We start from the raw sequence: 17,029 nt of genomic DNA on the forward strand, positions 1-17,029 counted from the left end.
GCTGCGGGGTGAGGCGGGGATGGAGCAGAGGCCGCGGCTCAGAGCCGGGAAGGCGGTGAGGGGGCCGAGGCAGGGGCTGGGGATGTGGAAGGCCGGAGCTAGAGGGGCCAGCCCTGCTCCCAGCTCGGGGCGGAGGGGAGCACAGAAGCTCCCGTCAGGGCAGGCTGAAGGATGCAGGGAGCGGACCGGCAGCCGCAGGGGAGAGCCGAGGGGAACCGGCTGCCGGCTTCAGGGAGAGACTGGGAGAAATATAACTCGGTGCCTGGAAGGACTGGAGGGAGCAGCGAGTCCAATCTGGGACTGCTGGCAGTAAGAGCTGGGAGCCGAGCTCTTCTGCACTCTCTCTGGATCACACTCCTCTTCCCTCCCTGTTTATGTTGCTCCCTCCTTCCCCCATGCCCACCACCAGATCTTGGCACAGTTTTTTCCCTGAGCCTTTGGGTAGCCCCACCGCGGTGCCCTGGGTTTCTCCAGCTGTGGCACACACACCCGTGACCCCAAAGAGGCACCACAGCACTCTGAAATCCCATGGGCAGGAATGGGGATTGCTGCAGGAATAGAAGCCACGCAGCAAAACAACCCAAACCTCCCCATCTCCCAAACAAAACAGCAGGACACTGTGGTGAGGGGCAACTCCTGCATCTCAGCCAGACAGGGGGATTTTACTGCTGAGCACCCTCCTCCTGGCCACAGGTGGGATATCAGACCCAGCCTACCCTCACTACCAAGGGTCCAGCCAGCGAGGCTCAGAAAAAGTTTAGAAGGAGTAAGTAAAATCTTACCTGTGTAAGGCAGCGTGCACAAAGGGGGGAAATCACTTCCCCAAAGATCCTGGCTTTATAGGTAGATACTGGCAGATAGGAGAGTATAAAAAAAAAAAAAAAAAAAAAACAACCAAAAAAACCCAACTTTTTAAAAACCAGTTTCTCCAGCCAGCTATGTATAGGGGTCTTCTCTGGAAGAAGTGTGCCACTCCCAGGCTTGGGAAAAGGGGCTGTACAAGATGAAATTTTCTGGAAAGCCCAATCAGTGCCAATGGCTGCACTGAACTTACCAGCCCAACACTGGCTTAGATCAGCCCCAGCACCCAGCCTGGGCTTTGCTCAGCACCTTTCTCCAGGAGAAAACCTCCTTAGACAATAAATTTTCTTCTGTGCCTCCCAGCTGTGTCTATGTCCACACAACAAGACTACCATGGATGCCACCACTACTCCTGAGAGCCTCATGCTCATGCCATAGCTACCTCTGTCCGAGTGGTCATTCACTCCAGCCCATGCCCCATCCAACTACTGAAGGCAACTCAAAGGCTCAGCCAGTGCCAAAAGCAAGGCAGGGTGCTATGGGAACACACTCATTTTGGCAGCATCTGAAGCCCCTGGGCAATCCTGTTCTCTTGTGATCTGGAAGATGGGTGCCCCACACATGTCAGACCTGGGCATGTCACTGCTGGTGGGACACATGGAGCTCCCCTCCCTCTGGTTGCTCGAGGGTCTCCGTGAAGGTCCTGCAGAGCAGCAGGCACCATGCCTAGTCCTCCTCCCTCTTACAGAGTGGGAATGGAGGCACACTTCATTTGGCATTCACCTGATCAATATCTCATCCAAATTTTAACAAGCCGAGTCTTGGCAGGCCCGAGTCCCAGCTAACATACGTCAACACAGCAGCCTCAAACCAGTCACTCCATTGACTTTGAGTATCTGGTTGTATTTGGTACTCAGTATGCACTGACACGCACGTGCATGCACGCAGCGCCTCTGGCCTTTGCAGTCTGAGAAAAGATCAGTCACGGCCATATACTTATTTCAAATTATCTCTGAAGCTCTGCTTCTTTTATTGAGAAGTCAAATGAACTCAAACTAATTTCAAATTTGAATTTTCTAGGACAATAGGAAGGCACTGGAATTTAATTGATTTTGATTACCTGCCTTATTATTATGCTGCCAGTAGCGATAGTTCAGGTTGGTGTAATTTTAAATTTACTGTGAGATGAATGTGGTATTTCTCTGCTGCTGAATAGAGGACTTGAGCAATTCTTCAGCTCTTCACAAAGATGTCATAATTAATTCAGTAATATCACTTCTGTAAGTGGAGATAGAAAAGGAAGACACAGAAGCACCTACTCTGCGTCTAAGAGCTGAATGAACGACAGGCTTAGTTACTCCAGTCTTCCTGGAACTGATTGTATTTTTTTTTAACATTCAACACAATTTCTGCTGCAATTTCTGCCTGTCAGCACACAAGCAGGAATTATTAGCTGGCAATAATTTACAGCGAAAAAGGTCAGCTAATCTTTCCCCAGCTGGCTCCAAGAAGCATTTCCATCCCCTGATCAGCCCAGAGCAAATTCTTCTGCAATCCAAGTCTAGCTGCTTTTCTTTGTCCCCTTTCTGAGGGGGTAGAGAGCGTGGGGAATCCAATCCCCTGCCAGTATAAACCATCATTGCTCTGCTGGCTGAACGGGACCTCCATCAAGACGAACAGCAGATGCCCCATCCCATTCCACCTCACCCCATCCCACCCCATCCCATCCCAACCCTTCCTCTTGCCATGGGAGCACGAGAGATCACCTCCCCTCCCCATCTGAAGGGGAGCTTCCCCCTCTGCCAGGGATGCCCGCTCGGGAATCGCTGCCCAGCTGAAGTGCACGATGTTTTCATGCAATGGAAATTAAACAGAACCGTGAACTGGGACCAAAGTCTCTGTTGACAGTGATATTATTTGAAAAGATAAGACTTTAAATGCGTACTGCACCAGATAAAACCTGGACAGGCAGACAATAGAAAAGAGTAGCTTTTTTTCCTTTTTTTTTTCAGTCTTCTGAAAACAAGATTGCCTAGCATAGTCAGTGCTATAATAAATATATGTTTTTAAATGGTTTAGAGCAACTGGGAATATAAAACCCCAGAACATTAGCATTTACTTTACTTTAACTGCCTCACAGAATTAGAAAAAATCAGTTCCTTCATTTCAAAGCAGTTACATCTCCTCAAGCCAACTGTTAAAGAAAAATGAATTAAATTAACATGCCCTTTTGAATTTAAGCACCAAACATTCAGGAGATGTGTGTATAAAGGCACCAGCCCTCCCAGGCAGCATAACCTACACACGTGCTATATTTCTAAACACAGCATGCAGAAGGTATTTTCAAAAGATAAAACATACCTGAAATGTTTAGCATGTGTACCTGAAACGCTGAGCAGTGTCAGATGCCAGGAGTTAGGTCCTGGACCAGTTTTCATCCCTGCCCTGGCCCACTCAGCTGCCTCCGACAGCCAAAGACCCTCAAAGGCTTTCCCAGCCGTTGGCTTGTCACAGCAAACGGAGGCGAGTAGCTCCAGTTTCCGACCCTGTCCATGCCTCCCAGCCGCTGGCCAACCTGGGAGGGACCGGGTGACTTGGGAGGCTAGTCCTGCCTAAGTCTAAAATGCAGCCTTCGCATTTCATCGGAAAAGACCAGCTCTTCCTGTTTTTCCTGTACTAGAACTCTCTTTTTCTGCTCTATCTTCCAATTCATTCTATAATACAATTTGTTGGTATTTTAAAATTTGTTAATTTTTTTGGACCTTTTTACATTTAAAAAATGTCAGAAACAAGCTGGGGAAGAGCAGAAATAACGAAACCTGTTTTCCTACACATTTGTGCTCTTTATCCCCTACGTCCTCACCACCACCACCAACCGAATTCCACCACATCCCCTTGGACACCTCCAGCTCAACCAGAGACAGCACAAGCAGCAGCACACACTGCAGCTGGTCTGGAGCTGCACGCCATCGTGATGGACCAGCTGACCGACCCTTGGCCAGCAAACCTACTTCTTTCTGCTTCTCTATAAATGATTCTTTGCCAGGTGACAAAATTTGTTGAAGCATAATTGTCTTTGAGACAGTTCCCCTTCTTTCAAATGTGATTGAAGTTGGCCAACCTGTTCAAAAATTATGATGGTGGGGGAGAGACTGGCGAGGAGACAGATGGCAGACAGCTCAGCTTCTTTAGCCTCAACTGAGCTGATTGAGAAGTGGGAATGCTTTCACCCTCTCAAGAAAAATGATATCACTCTCGTTGAAATTCAAAACTTAGTTTCCCAACATTAAAAATGTGACTTTTCCAACTGGTCGAAATTAGGATGACATCAGGGATGTCTTGGCAAAACAATACTTGCTGCTTTGCCAAGGAATGAAGCCGCTCTGAGCAAGGAATTAAAATGCAGCTAGAAGAAGAACAGGATAATCAGAACAATAAAGCAAATCACAGCCGAGAGCCCTTGGGGGGCCCAGCGAGACGCACATGTGCTCGTGCTGAACAGCGGGCGTCCCAGCAAGAGCAGCAAGTGGATTGCTAAGCCCAGCGTTGTGTTTGCACACTGGTGTTGTACACCAAGCACATAGAAAGCCTGAGTACCTTACTACCGATTTTACAGGTAGCCTCAGACCAGTCATTTAGGCCAAGCTGCCCCAATCTTGGCACCAATGCATATGGCCCATCCCCTGAGTTCAATGCCAGCAGCTTCACTGTAGTGCGTGCCGAGCTTGCATGGGGACACAGGCAAGGCTGCCCCAAGGAATAAAACAAACCTCGCTTCGGTTTACCCCGTGCTGGTCATCGGTCTGAGAAAACCCACCCATCGTGACAATACCGCCAGCTCCCCTGTCACCACACGGCGGCTGAGGACATCCCCACAGGGACATCATGAGGCTGTGGGAACAGCAAAGCAAGTGTGGTGTCCCCAGAGGTGCCCAAGTCCTAATTGCCAGTACCCCTCAGGATTTGATTTACACGGGAGAAACAGCGTGAGGTGGGTAGCGGAACTGAGGCCAGGAGAGGGGCAGGGTGAATTTTAAGTGGTTTTCAGAAAAATGCATGGGGTGAAACAGTGTTATGAATAATCAGGCCAGGAAAGTGCTGCCCTGGTACCGACTCGGGCCATGCCACTGCCTCGGCAGCAGCGCCCACCCAAGCGCCCAAACCCCAGAGCACCTCACAGACGGCGCCTGGTTCTGCAGATCCCCCTCTGCGCCCAGAGGAGCTGCGGGGGGCCGACTGCAACCCAGAGCAAGCCCCCAGCCCCTCCTCTGCAGCCAGCCCTGCTGCCGAGGGCTCCAAAACCACAAAATTTCACCAGCACTTTCCCACCCCTCCCCTCTCAACTGAGCCTGGTCATCCCACCAATGTGAGTCCTTAGGAAAACACATTTTTCATCACCAATTTGCACCAAGTAGGGTTTTTCTGAACTCCCTCGCATCTCTCTGAGTCTCCCAGTGTACCCCATTTCCCCACCATCTTTCAGATGAAGGGCTCTGGGCTGGGTTTTCCATGTACCCAGACGCGGCTCGTATCAGTCGCCGTTGCTGAGGCTTCCAGGGACTAAAGCTACCAACCGTCGCCAGAAAAAGAAACTCTATTTCTGGGCTGGTCCTGGAAAGCCAGCCCTGCGGATGCCAGCCGGCATTCAGGAATCGTGGTTTCTCATGTCTCCCTCAAAGACGGCACTGCTATTCTGAGAGGAACAAACTACCCCCAGTTCAAAATCACCAATTTGGAATTTTTTTTAGCTTCTATCTTTCTCTGTCTTAATGCAGGCATGGATCACAACTGTGACCTGGCAGAAGTATACCACACACACGAACAGAACAGAACAGAACAGAATAGAATAGAATAATTTCAGTTGGAAGGGACCTACAACTATATCTAGTCCACCTGCCTGACCAATTCAGGGCTGACCAAGTTAAAGCATGGTATTAAGGACATTGTCCAAATGCCTCTTAAACACTGACAGGCTTGGGGCATCGGCCACCTCTCGAGGAAGCCTGTTCCAGTACATCACTACCAAAGGTATGTGCAAGCGTAAGTGGCCACCAGGTAAAGACAGACCCCTCATCGCTGCGGCGATGTCCCTGGTGTCCTATCAGCCCAATTGCAGCTCTCCAGCCCAACGCTTGAGCTCTTACCTCTGTTTCCAAAGCAAGACACATCCGCCCCGTGGCCACCCCAACCGCTACAGGGGCATCCCTCAGTGTCCCATGCGCATGGCCAGGATGTCAACAAAGCCGGGGTCTACGCACAGAAGACACATCGGTGACATTGAACCCCCTGTGCCCTGGTGCAGGTACCAACACATGAAATGATGGCTGAGGGACCACCACAGAGTTGGGTGCGAGGGGCCACTCCCCCAACTCCTGCCGGGGGACACCAGACACCAAACGCAGAGCCAGCACTTTTCCTTCCCCACATGGAGCTGGCTGAAAGGCGGTGTACTCAGGGAGGAGGCAGAGACACGGCAGGACATGGGAACCTCTTCAGTCCCCCAAAGCCCCCCAGCAGCCTCCACCTGCTGCCCCAGGGCCCCTCTGCCAGTGCGGATGGACAGGGGGACCAAGGGGGAGGATATTTCCCATTCCTCCCAGTTATGCATTATGCACCAGACACCTGCATCCTTGTTCTGAACAAAACACATCCACCTCTCCTAGATGCATATTCACTCGGTTCTGCCACAATACAAACAAAAAGGAAGATACACCAGTTTTGCATGTCTACATGAGCCATCTGCTTCTATTTTATTGATAAAAACCTGTAACAACAGCATTCACCATAACAAAATAAGACTGTTTCTAAGGTGTGGATGGTTGTATGTGTGCGTGGATAATTTCAGCCCCGAATTCTGCAGAAGCTGGGTTTAATGCTTTTTTTTCAAGTCAGATATCATCTAGACATTAGTATTCCTAACGCAGCATATAATTAGCAAGAGGCAATATATTGTATGATCATGCACGTTAGCACTTAAGTAGAATAAAAATGTTTCATTGTCAAGTACATGAAAAGCTAAGAATAAACCCGTACCACTCTTTCTGTTGAATATCCAAACATCTTTTCATCATATTTTTCATCTTTTTCATCACAGTTTTGCACTTCAGATATCTCTTTCAATCACACACACAGCAAGTGAAATGATGCTGATACCATTCCGGTGGCCTCACCAGTCAATACCAGTCATTTATTAAGTAGATTGAAGGTACAATTTTCAGTGCAAATCTTTGAACTTTACAAAAGTGAAAAGGGTATATGAATTTGTTTCTTATAACCTTCACAGTATGAACAATTCTCCTTTTATAGATTTATTTATCATAAAAATAATACAGCAATAAATTCAAGCTCTAGAAGACCTGCATTTGCACCAACAGAAGTTAGGGACTTGGCATTTTTATTAATTTGTCTGTATTGTTATTATTTAAAGTGATCAATTTATGGATAAATTTTGTGCTTGTCCATCTCAGGTTGGGAAAGGAGAGCTGAGATCTCTACTACTCAGCCACGTGCACCCTCAGCCACAGGGCTGAATTACTCCAAATACCAACCAGCTTGCGACCCGCCCATGGTCTCTGCTGAGTATATGACAGCAATGCTAGAAAAAAACCCTTAAAGGCAGGTTATTCTACTACACACCAGGAGGGAGATGCAGTGAGCGGGCTTACGGTGCTGTCCTGGGGCAACGGGCTCCGGCAGCAGCGGACGGCCACCTGCAGAGCTGGCAGAGGGGAAGGACCACCGCATCCCAGGGCGCGCGGAGAGGAGATGCACACACACCCCTCAGCCACCGCGCCGCCAGCGCCCCGCGGTGAGCGCAGCAGTGAGGCAACAAAAACCCATACCTGCCAGAAATGGTATATCGTTCCAATATAGAAAGAAGCCAATACTCACTAAAAATAACTTATTATATACAGTATATTTAAATCAACAGTCAAATATACACTGAGATGTGCTTCATGCAAATGCCTGGGGGCACTCTACCACAAAAAACATTTTTATATATACACGTATAAATGCCGCGCAGTATTTAAATGCTAAGTCTACCAAATGATTACTTCATTTACTCTTCTTGACAAACAAAACTCTCTGCTGGGAAAAAGTCAATAAGTTACTGCTGAGAAAACAGCCCAGCAAGACAAAAACCACAGCTGTGCCAGCAGAGGACTACGGGAGATATGTGGTACTGGTTTAATTGGAAAACTTGTGCTTGAGGTGCCACATAGTGACAGCAAGAGATTAGAGGACAGGTTTTATCCTGAGCACCATGGACATAAAATATTGCTACCAGGCATGGACCTGACTTGGAGCAGATCTCTACAGATATTAATGAGAGAATGGGAGATGCGATGACAGAGACAGCGTGAAGGAAAAGCACCTGGAAAGTGTTAACAAGACACAATAGGGATGAGGAAAGCTGGCAAATTATGTGATTTTTCCCAGCTGCTAATGAGGAGAAAAATTTGCAGTGTTCTCCTAAGTCTGAGAAATTATGGGAGAGGGAAGTATTTGGCCCAATAAAATGCCTTCCCTGGAGGTCAAGGCTAATTAATGGTCGTGCGACTCAGGAAAGAATTCAGCTTTTGTCTGAATCCTGAATCCTTCTTGTTCTTCACCCATGGCCAAGATCAGCTTTTCATCTCTTGTTCTCAATGAGATCAGCCCACGCTGGGTATGACATTACAGGGGATAGACACCTCCGGAGTATTTGGTATTTGATGGCCACCCATTTCAGCCAGGAGGAAACCCAAGAGCCAGGAGGCGATGTCCTCACTTCCTTGCACCTGCAGCTGCCCCAGGAGCTGCGATTTCTGTTAAACCACTTTTGTTAAGTAAAAACCAATAATCTGCTTTCCAATTTTCTAAAGAGATGAGCAACTAACTTCATAGCTCCCATCTGGCTTTTGGGTTTCTTCAACTTTTTCCAGCCTCAGCTGCCTAATGCTCACAGGATGCAACATGGTGCCCGGACAGCTTTTTGTTGTGCAAGATCATAGGGACTACCAGAGCCCACCTGCACCACTGGCAAGCAGCACAGACTTCGTCCATCAGTGGTACCTCATAGGATTCAGGTTTTATGTCCCTGTGATGGGCAATACCCAAATCCCATGCAGGTTCCCAAATTAGGATTGAAAATGTCTCAACACTGGACTTGTATCTGCCTTATACAAGCATTGGGTTTTCCCTGCTCTGTGTGTGAGGACCTCTCTAGTGACAGAGCTTTGCTCAGGCTGTTCAGCTCTGCAGCGAGATCTCAAAATTTATCCTCCCATGAGAAACTCAGGAGCAGAGGAGGGGGAAAAATCTCACCTTCAGCCTTCTATTTTGGGGGAGCAGCACAGGGAGAGCCCAGCCCACAGCTCTCCTCTTACACCCTCGTTTGTACAGATGGCTTGTGTGGCGAAGAGAGAGATTGGAAGAGATGATGTATCTACCAAGTTCTTTATCCAGGCTGCAGTATTGACCTATATCTGCTTCATAAAGGTGAAAAAACATGGATAGCTGTGTGGGTTGAGCGGGAACATCTTCCTGCTGCCAGCTGGCAAACAGCTTGGGGATTACAGCATGAGGATTAATAGCCTTTGTCATTTGTAAGTGCAGATGCTAACCTTACTCACATGACAGACTGATCTTCTTTGGATTCTGTGCCTGTTTGCTGTTCCAGAAAGATGACCTTGGGCTGCTGTGAGAGACAAAATATTTACACATTCATTTCTTAAGGCCTACAGCGTAGGCTGCAGGAAGACACGAGTTCACTCTGCACTGAAGAAAAAAAAAGCTGTATGCCTTCAGCAGATCTGGAGCTAAGGAATCATGCAGAGAAGCCGGGTTTCAGCTCAGACTTGATGGCACTGCAGCCTGGCTGCGCTGCTTTCTGGAGTACAGAGAGAGCAAGCTCCCAGCTCTACAGCAGCACCAGCACACCGAGAGCCTTCCCTCCCCACCACCTTCCCAGCCACTGCTTGGGGTTTTCGTTTCTTGCACCACAGCTTGTTAAATCTGCACCAGATTCCAAATAAACACCCAAACCAGCTATGCTGAATTATCCTGAATGGCTTTCCAAGCTTTAGGATCTGTCAGCTTCTGGCTGCTTTTATCACAGAAGCAGATCAGCTGGGAGCCAGCATCACTGCCTGGGGTATGAGAATGTATTTGCTGGGGTAGGATAGGGAAAAAAAGCTGAAGGGAAAAACCTGCCTCATTCAAAGTGTGAGCTCTTCTACAAACCCCAGCTGCTTTTTTTTTTTTCCCCTCAAACCATAGTTACAAACATCACACTTAGTACATTTTAAATGGAAAGCGGATGCTCCTGCATACTAATTCCTTGAGGCTCTGTTGTCCTTTTACAGAACACAATGCTTACAAAAAAAAAAAAAAAGAAGAAAGCAAATACAGAACAGGTTGTTCCCTCTGTCATTAACTCGGCCCACACTGAGGTGAACGGGTGTCACTACTTTGTAATCATTGAAGTATCACAGCCCAACCGACAGGCTTCAAACTCCACAAGCAGACTAGAGATCAGGGAGGCAAGGGCTTGATCATGAGCATCGTAACTTTAAGATGACCCCTCCAGGAGTCAGCTCCCCTTGAGCCCGGGGATAATGCCACAGGGAAGGCCATATTCGTTGCTCAGCCTTTCTGTCCACCTTTTGCGCTGAAGGGCAGAAGGCAGCTGAGAGGCAGAGAGATGAAGTGCAGTGATCATACAGATTAAAGACGATGATAAATAAGGGAGTGGAAAGAAAGCTCTGCAGGCACGCTAGCTCCAAGGTCATTGCCAGCTTCAACTGAAGGAGAAAATGAACTGCCACCAGAGGAAATGCCTGCTCCTCCGCCAAGCTGCCACCTTAGGCTTTATGCTGGAGAAATGATCAATGGCAGCTGGCAGCCTTTGGTTTTGTGCGTCCAAGAACATCTAAAGACATTCATGACTGAAGATCAGTCGACTATGTAAAGCACCAAATAACTTCTCTGGATCTGCAGCCGCTAAAAATATATCCAAGTATTGTCCGTGTGCCCCAGGAGCTACACACCCCACGTTGCCCTGCACGGGAAACGCAGACAAGCCAGAGCGACAGGAGTGAGCAGGCCACAGCAGGGTCCAGGTAATTAAAGACACTGGTAAAAAGGAAACCCGAACAAATCAAACGAAGTAGCAGATCATCCAGATAAAGCCTTTACAAATGGGCACTTCAGTAAGCTATAGCTGTAGCTCAGTGGGCTAAAAGAGGTACTCATTTCTGTGGGCATCAGTTGAAAGTCAGTGTTATTGCAGGGAATATAAATGTGGTGAGATCATTCTGTTCTGTTGTCGATACACATTAAAAACAAAAAAATAAAATAACAGCACAGAGCCTAGCAGGACAGGGGCGTGCTGGCTGGAGAGGGACCAAGGAAGGAACAGACTGAAGCTAGCTGAACGACGCTGTTCGAGATACAGAGATGCATCCAGAGCACTTGCCCACAATATTCTGGGCTTATGCCAGTGCAGTTAGTTCCTTCCCACACAATGGTTTTGTGGGTTTTCAGGCTTTTTTTTTTTTTCCCCAAGAGAAGAAAATTCAAATAAGCTACAAGGGGATTCCAGAGAGTGGTGTCAAAAGGGGATGAATTATCTTAGAAAGCATGAGTGCATTAGGAAACCTCCAAGCATTAGGACTTGCAAGCACCCAAGCATTCCCAGAACCAGGTCATCCATTGCTTTCCCGCTCACTGAACGTCCCACAACTCTTCTCCCCTCCTGGAGCCCCACCAAAGCAGAGACTGGGCATCAGCATCCACGTGGATGGAGGCCAGCAGAGCACAGGGTCCCAAGTCTACTGACCACCACCAACTGAGAGCCAACTGCGAGTCAAGATTCCCAAGGAATGGAAAACTTTCTGGAAATTTCGTCTTGTCAGCCACTTCCAAAGGAAACAAGGGGTTAAAGCAGTGACTGAAAGGGCAGTGGTATTTACATAAGAAAGACCATGAGCACAAGTCCAGCCTGTATCAATATTAGCAATGACTAATTCAATCTGTCAATGTGAAGAATTACAGGAGCTCTGGAATACGGGGGAGCTGCTACAAAGCCTTCATTTCACAGACAGTCGATACTGAAAAGAAAAATAAATCACAAAAGCAACAAAAATCTCAAATTACAGCTAGCAAGCACGAGCACTCCCAGCACTGTGTTCATCCCAAGATTCCTAAATTCCTCCATTGCTTCAGTAGGAACTTAATGAACCCCACAAATGCACTGCTCAAGGCACGGATGTGCCAACAGCTTTAGCAGCAGCTCTAAAAACCCAGCGCTCCCCTTGCCTCACCCCTTTTCCCTTCCCTCCAAATTTGTCTTGTAAAACGGCAGGCCAAAATGTTGTCGTAAGGATGCAGTAACCTGCTTCCATCCGAGAGAAAAGTTTTAAAATGTGCGCAGATATTAACTTACTCTAAGTTTTCACTTGCTTTCCTCTGACTCCCAATACTCTACACTGAAATTATATATTAAAATTCAATTCCCTTAATGCCATATCTTCAGAAAAGATCTTGATGTGAAAACAGCATGGAAGTCCAAAACCCGTTCACTTCATTGCTTTTTAAAATTATCTTTTCCAAGATTTTTTTTTAATCACACTATTATAAATCTGGGTTATCTCCAGTTCACTGCTGAAACATATTATCAACTTACACTTTTCCCTTAGCTAATCATTAAGCATAAGCAACGCTTTGCAGGTTCAAGAAGTTATGAAGAGAATCTCAATAAGTTTATTATACATACCCATCCCAGATAATAAAATTACTTATAAACACTTGTATAAACATTTTACGCAGTTCAGGAAAAAAGATGCAGAGATTGGAAAACAACTGAAAGTAGCAAATGCACCTTTTGAATTGGGCTGTTTCCTCTACTTTTTTCCCAGAAGAAAAGTACATGATAAAAAACCCATTTCTATTCTGTTGGTTACCACTCAAATGCTCATTTTCTCTTGCATTGGTAATACAACAGCATTAACAGTACAGACAAAAATGTATTTGTTTGCCGAGCTGTATCTGGGTTAGATCCTGCTTTTTGATACAAAGCCCCAGTAGTGCAAAGCAGATATTGTGCCGGCTTATCTAGGCAGTGGAGGACAACCCTCCTGCACAGGAAAACCACCAGTCTCACCAGAAAAATGATGCTTAGACAGGTAAGTGATAAGAATATATAAAACCATGGCCTGTAGAATAATTTGTATCACCTATACCAGAAGTCCTTCTACATGCAGATTATTCAGTCTGCCTCCTGAGGACAGACAAAGCCTGTCTGTGTTACACCAAGTGATAACCTGTGTGTATCACATCGCTGCCCCACAGGGTCCGGCTAGCCTGGATGTGATGCAAACCAGCATCGAGGCTCAATTTTGGTCAAACAGCCAGTGCCAAAATTTGCACTAGCTAGATTTGCACAGCACCGTTGAAGGGAAGGAGACGGCTGTGGTGCAGGAGGAGGCAGAATTCGGTGCCAGGTCTCAGTAAATGAGAAAAACAAAACATGAAGTGATTCAGTACAGACAAACCTTTTCAGCAAAATATTTCCCGTGTCTTGCTATCATCAGCAGGAATGGGGAAATGCCAGTCCTCTCTTGGAGAGCGTGGGGAACAGCAGACTGGGCAGCTGACAGGATTTGAAGATCTCGGCACCCTGCTGCCTACGTACCGTCACTACACTAGACGATTAACATCCTCTGCTGTGTCGCACGCAGCATCGCAACAGCTAACAACTGCTAAACTTTCAATAGTCAAGTAGCAGACTAAGACACGTCCCCTATCCATCGCCTCCACGACTTCAACTCGCAGAGACAGGAAAAAAGATTAAAATGGAAAATGACAACGTAGTCTGAAAAGTAACTACATAAAAGTGTCATCACCTCATCCGGCAAGCCTGCTCCTTGTGCTGTTTTCAGTTAGAGGCAGGAAGCACAATACTTTTCTCTGGTGTTAGTTCAGCAGAGCCAGCAGCCCCTCGAGGGGGGTCCCCTGGATCCTATTCCTTGCCTGCAGGAGAGCTTGCCCCAAAGACGAAGTGACATGGTCTGGCATCCTCTACAGGATGCCAAAAACGGTCCCCTTTCAGATCCCAAGAAGATATTACAGGATAGCATATTTGAAGAAGAACCCTCAGCAAACTGGTTTGTGCTTAACTGAATTGCAGAGAAATCACAGACCTAAAGACTTCCTGTGAAATGCTCACAGAAATGCTTTTCTGAATGAACCTCACTTTTAAAAAACAAAGTAACACACAGGCAAAACAATGATGCACAAAAGAGTGATTCAGGCACAAAGGTGGACATGTGCAGCTTGTTCTGGTCTTTTTTGGTTTTTGTGATGACAGAAGCCATGAACTTCAAGTAAACATCTAAACATGCATTGTATAATTGCAATATAAAACTGATGCTAGTTCTCTCTCACGTAAACCTATGGCAATGCAGGCTAACAAGTGCACAGGATGCCTAATTAAAAATACTGGTAGTGTTTAGTCCTAATATCAATTGTTAGTACAGGAGAACAGTAGTAATGTCTAGGCACTTAAAAGTTGACAGAGAATTCAAGAGTGCTTTCCCATGCTGCCTGAAAAATATATCATCCAGTCTACAGTGGTATCAAATACTTATTTCTTGGACTTAGAAACACGATAATAAAAGGGAGGGAATGTGACCTGCATGCAGGTTAGCCTTTCTGTGAGCTATCTGCGTCAAGAATATTTGCAAACTTCATTAATATAAATAAAAGGAGGGTGAGAAAAGAGAGTTTCCCCAGAAGAAAACGGCATCAAAGTCAGTCTGTGATGATTAAGCCCATGACAAAATGAGCAAGACAATGACCAAGGAGAGGATTTTGTAGGTTTTCCCACTGCTTTTCCCTAGGGTGAATTATTTGGATGCAGAAAATGCAGGACAACCTGGAAAGGCAAGAACTAAACTTGCTTCCCAGGCCTTGCCACCTTTAATACCCATGATTGCTGACACTGAAAAGTCAGGTTAAAGTGTACGTGACCTGTCAGAGCACAGTGCTTGCCATGGGATAGCTGCTTTCTGCTGACTGAGAACAAGGGAAGACAGCCCATAGTCCCAGGACCAGCAGGCTGCCCTGGTAACCACTAGGACTCCAGTAGCATGTGCCACCTGCAGATCTGTGTCCCCTTCGACTCCTTCATTTCCTGCCAATGACTTTGCTCTTCCTCTCCGCTGCTGTTCTGACCCATAGAAATCCAGCCGATCATCTCCTTGCGCTTCATGCTGCGTCTGTTGTATATGGAAATCATTAGCGTGACATCAGAGAGCTGGAAGAGGGCAACCTGGAAGACGAAAGTTTCCTTGTAGACAGGGTTGGGCTGTCCTCGACGGATGGAGGTCTTGCAGTGAGACATCTCCTGGCCCATGGAGTTGAGCAGGCAGAGCTTTCCATAGGTGTCTAGGACAAAGAAGAGGAAATAATGTTTGGCATGGGTGACAGATTAAATGAAAGTACCAAGCGGTCAAAAAACACCCAAAAAACTCCAAGTAGAGCAGCTTTGTCTGCAGTGAATAACAGATGAGGGATGGACTGCTCTCCTTAGTAAAATCCATGGAATGAGGAGAAGCAGGTGAAAGTACCTCTTCTTGGATTTCCTCATATTCAGCTGGGGAGAAAAAGGAAGGAAACTGATGTCTGTTTCAGCCCTGCTCTCTTGGAAAGAGCAGGAAATCTGGTTCCCAAGCCTAGCAAACCTGTCTAAGATTAACTGAAACTATAAGCATCTCTATTGATTCTCCACATCAAATGGTGTGTCTCCACCTTCCCTTCTCCTCCCTGACGATCAAGCTTTGTTGGGGCTGTCTTACCAGGGCTTCCCTTGGCTACACTTGCCTCTCCACACCACTCTCCTTTGGAAGAATGCCTCTATGACCTATTATCTGAGATAGCAAAAAAAAAAAAGGGTCCTGAAAAAGAGGGAGAGGAAACCTGCATACACAGTGAAATGATTTGCTCTTGCATGGTGAGATCAAGGCCTGTTCCAAATTTTCATCTTACCTTTTTGCTGGACTCAAGGTCAATTTTATTCACTATTTAAGTCAATACAAGGAGTAAAAATGCTTAGTAGATACAGGGAAGGGATGGTCCAAGTCAGTGTTCCTGTAAATTCACCCTTAAAACTCTTGCTGCCTCCTGTATTAATTAGTTCACTTCTGTTATGTGGTTGCTAATACTGTGGTCTCAGGCAGAGCTTTGTGGTCCCCAATGCAGACCCAGCTCAGTGTAAGTTTTCACCTCGCTCTGCACACGACAGTAACAGATCACTTTGCTAGAAAAGTCCCCTCCTAACCCCTTCTTAATCTGTGCCTGGGTTTCTGCAAGTGAGTATTATTTCAGAGTGTGCTGAAGATAGGAAATAAATAACAAGCCTCCGTCTCTTGTCTACAGCATGTCTATCCTCTTCTGTACCCGTTTGATGTGCTATTTTACGCACTTATCTACTGAGCAACACAAGGTGTGAAATTACACTTCAGGTGTGAAAACACTTCTGTGTCTCCAAAGCAGGGCTCTCCACTCCTCTCAAACTGTTCCACTGAAAAAGCTGTCAGGAGACTGACAATCGAGGAGCAAATTGTGAGCCTGCACAGCTGTACAGCTATCGAGTTACTGCGGGGAAAGTTCAGCACAATCATTAGCTGGGGGTGCCAGCTTGGCTCCCAGCGTAACACTGGAGATGAAGTAGATCTTGCCAACAAAGACCTACTCATTAGACAGAAAAGCAGAGCTCAGACATGAAACAGTTTCCTGATTGTATCTGGGAAGGAAGGAACTGCTTTATCAAGAGGTGGACTAATTCCCATAGTAATACTCGGTGTTGGTGGTGCTGAGGGACTGAAATCTGCAACAGCTTCAGACCCATCGGAAACACAAAGCCCAAGAGATGACTCTCTTCTAGCTCAACTCAATGTGAAACCATGCAAAATAACTACCAGACACAATTTCTTGCAGTACTTGTAGAGATGTCACTTTGCTTTGTACTGACAAACCATAACATGCACTGAAGCATTCCTCATGGGAAGTCTCATGTGGGTGCTGCTCTGAGGCTGCAGAGAACTCCCTGGAAATAAAAAAAAGTGGGGAGTAGGGGTTTTATGGATTTTTTAAATGTATTCACCCTTTTTTCTGTGAGGAGGGGATTTCAAAACAGTGAAAAATCTCCGCCAGGCTGATTTTAAAATACAAACGAGCAGCTAAG

The 17,029-nt window shown here is 46.6% G+C and overlaps 1 protein-coding gene across 4 annotated transcripts in view; it reads right to left on the reverse strand.

Annotated features, from left to right (window-relative positions):
- Positions 1 to 6,544: 6,544 nt before the first annotated feature.
- SYT16 (synaptotagmin 16) overlaps positions 6,545 to 17,029 on the reverse strand; it is a 120,725-nt gene continuing 110,240 nt past the window's right edge. For all 4 annotated transcript variants that reach the window (XM_087747954.1, XM_087747956.1, XM_087747953.1 and 1 more), the window contains one exon: positions 6,545 to 15,231. In XM_087747954.1, coding sequence (XP_087604080.1) covers positions 14,918 to 15,231 — 314 coding nt within the window. In that variant the 3' untranslated portion in view covers positions 6,545 to 14,917. The remainder of the gene's footprint in view (positions 15,232 to 17,029) is intronic.

This window comes from Nipponia nippon, unplaced genomic scaffold (assembly GCF_047370975.1).
Source record: "Nipponia nippon isolate SJK-2023a ecotype South Korea unplaced genomic scaffold, ASM4737097v1 scaffold_11, whole genome shotgun sequence".
Classification (NCBI taxonomy): Eukaryota; Metazoa; Chordata; class Aves; order Pelecaniformes; family Threskiornithidae; genus Nipponia; species Nipponia nippon.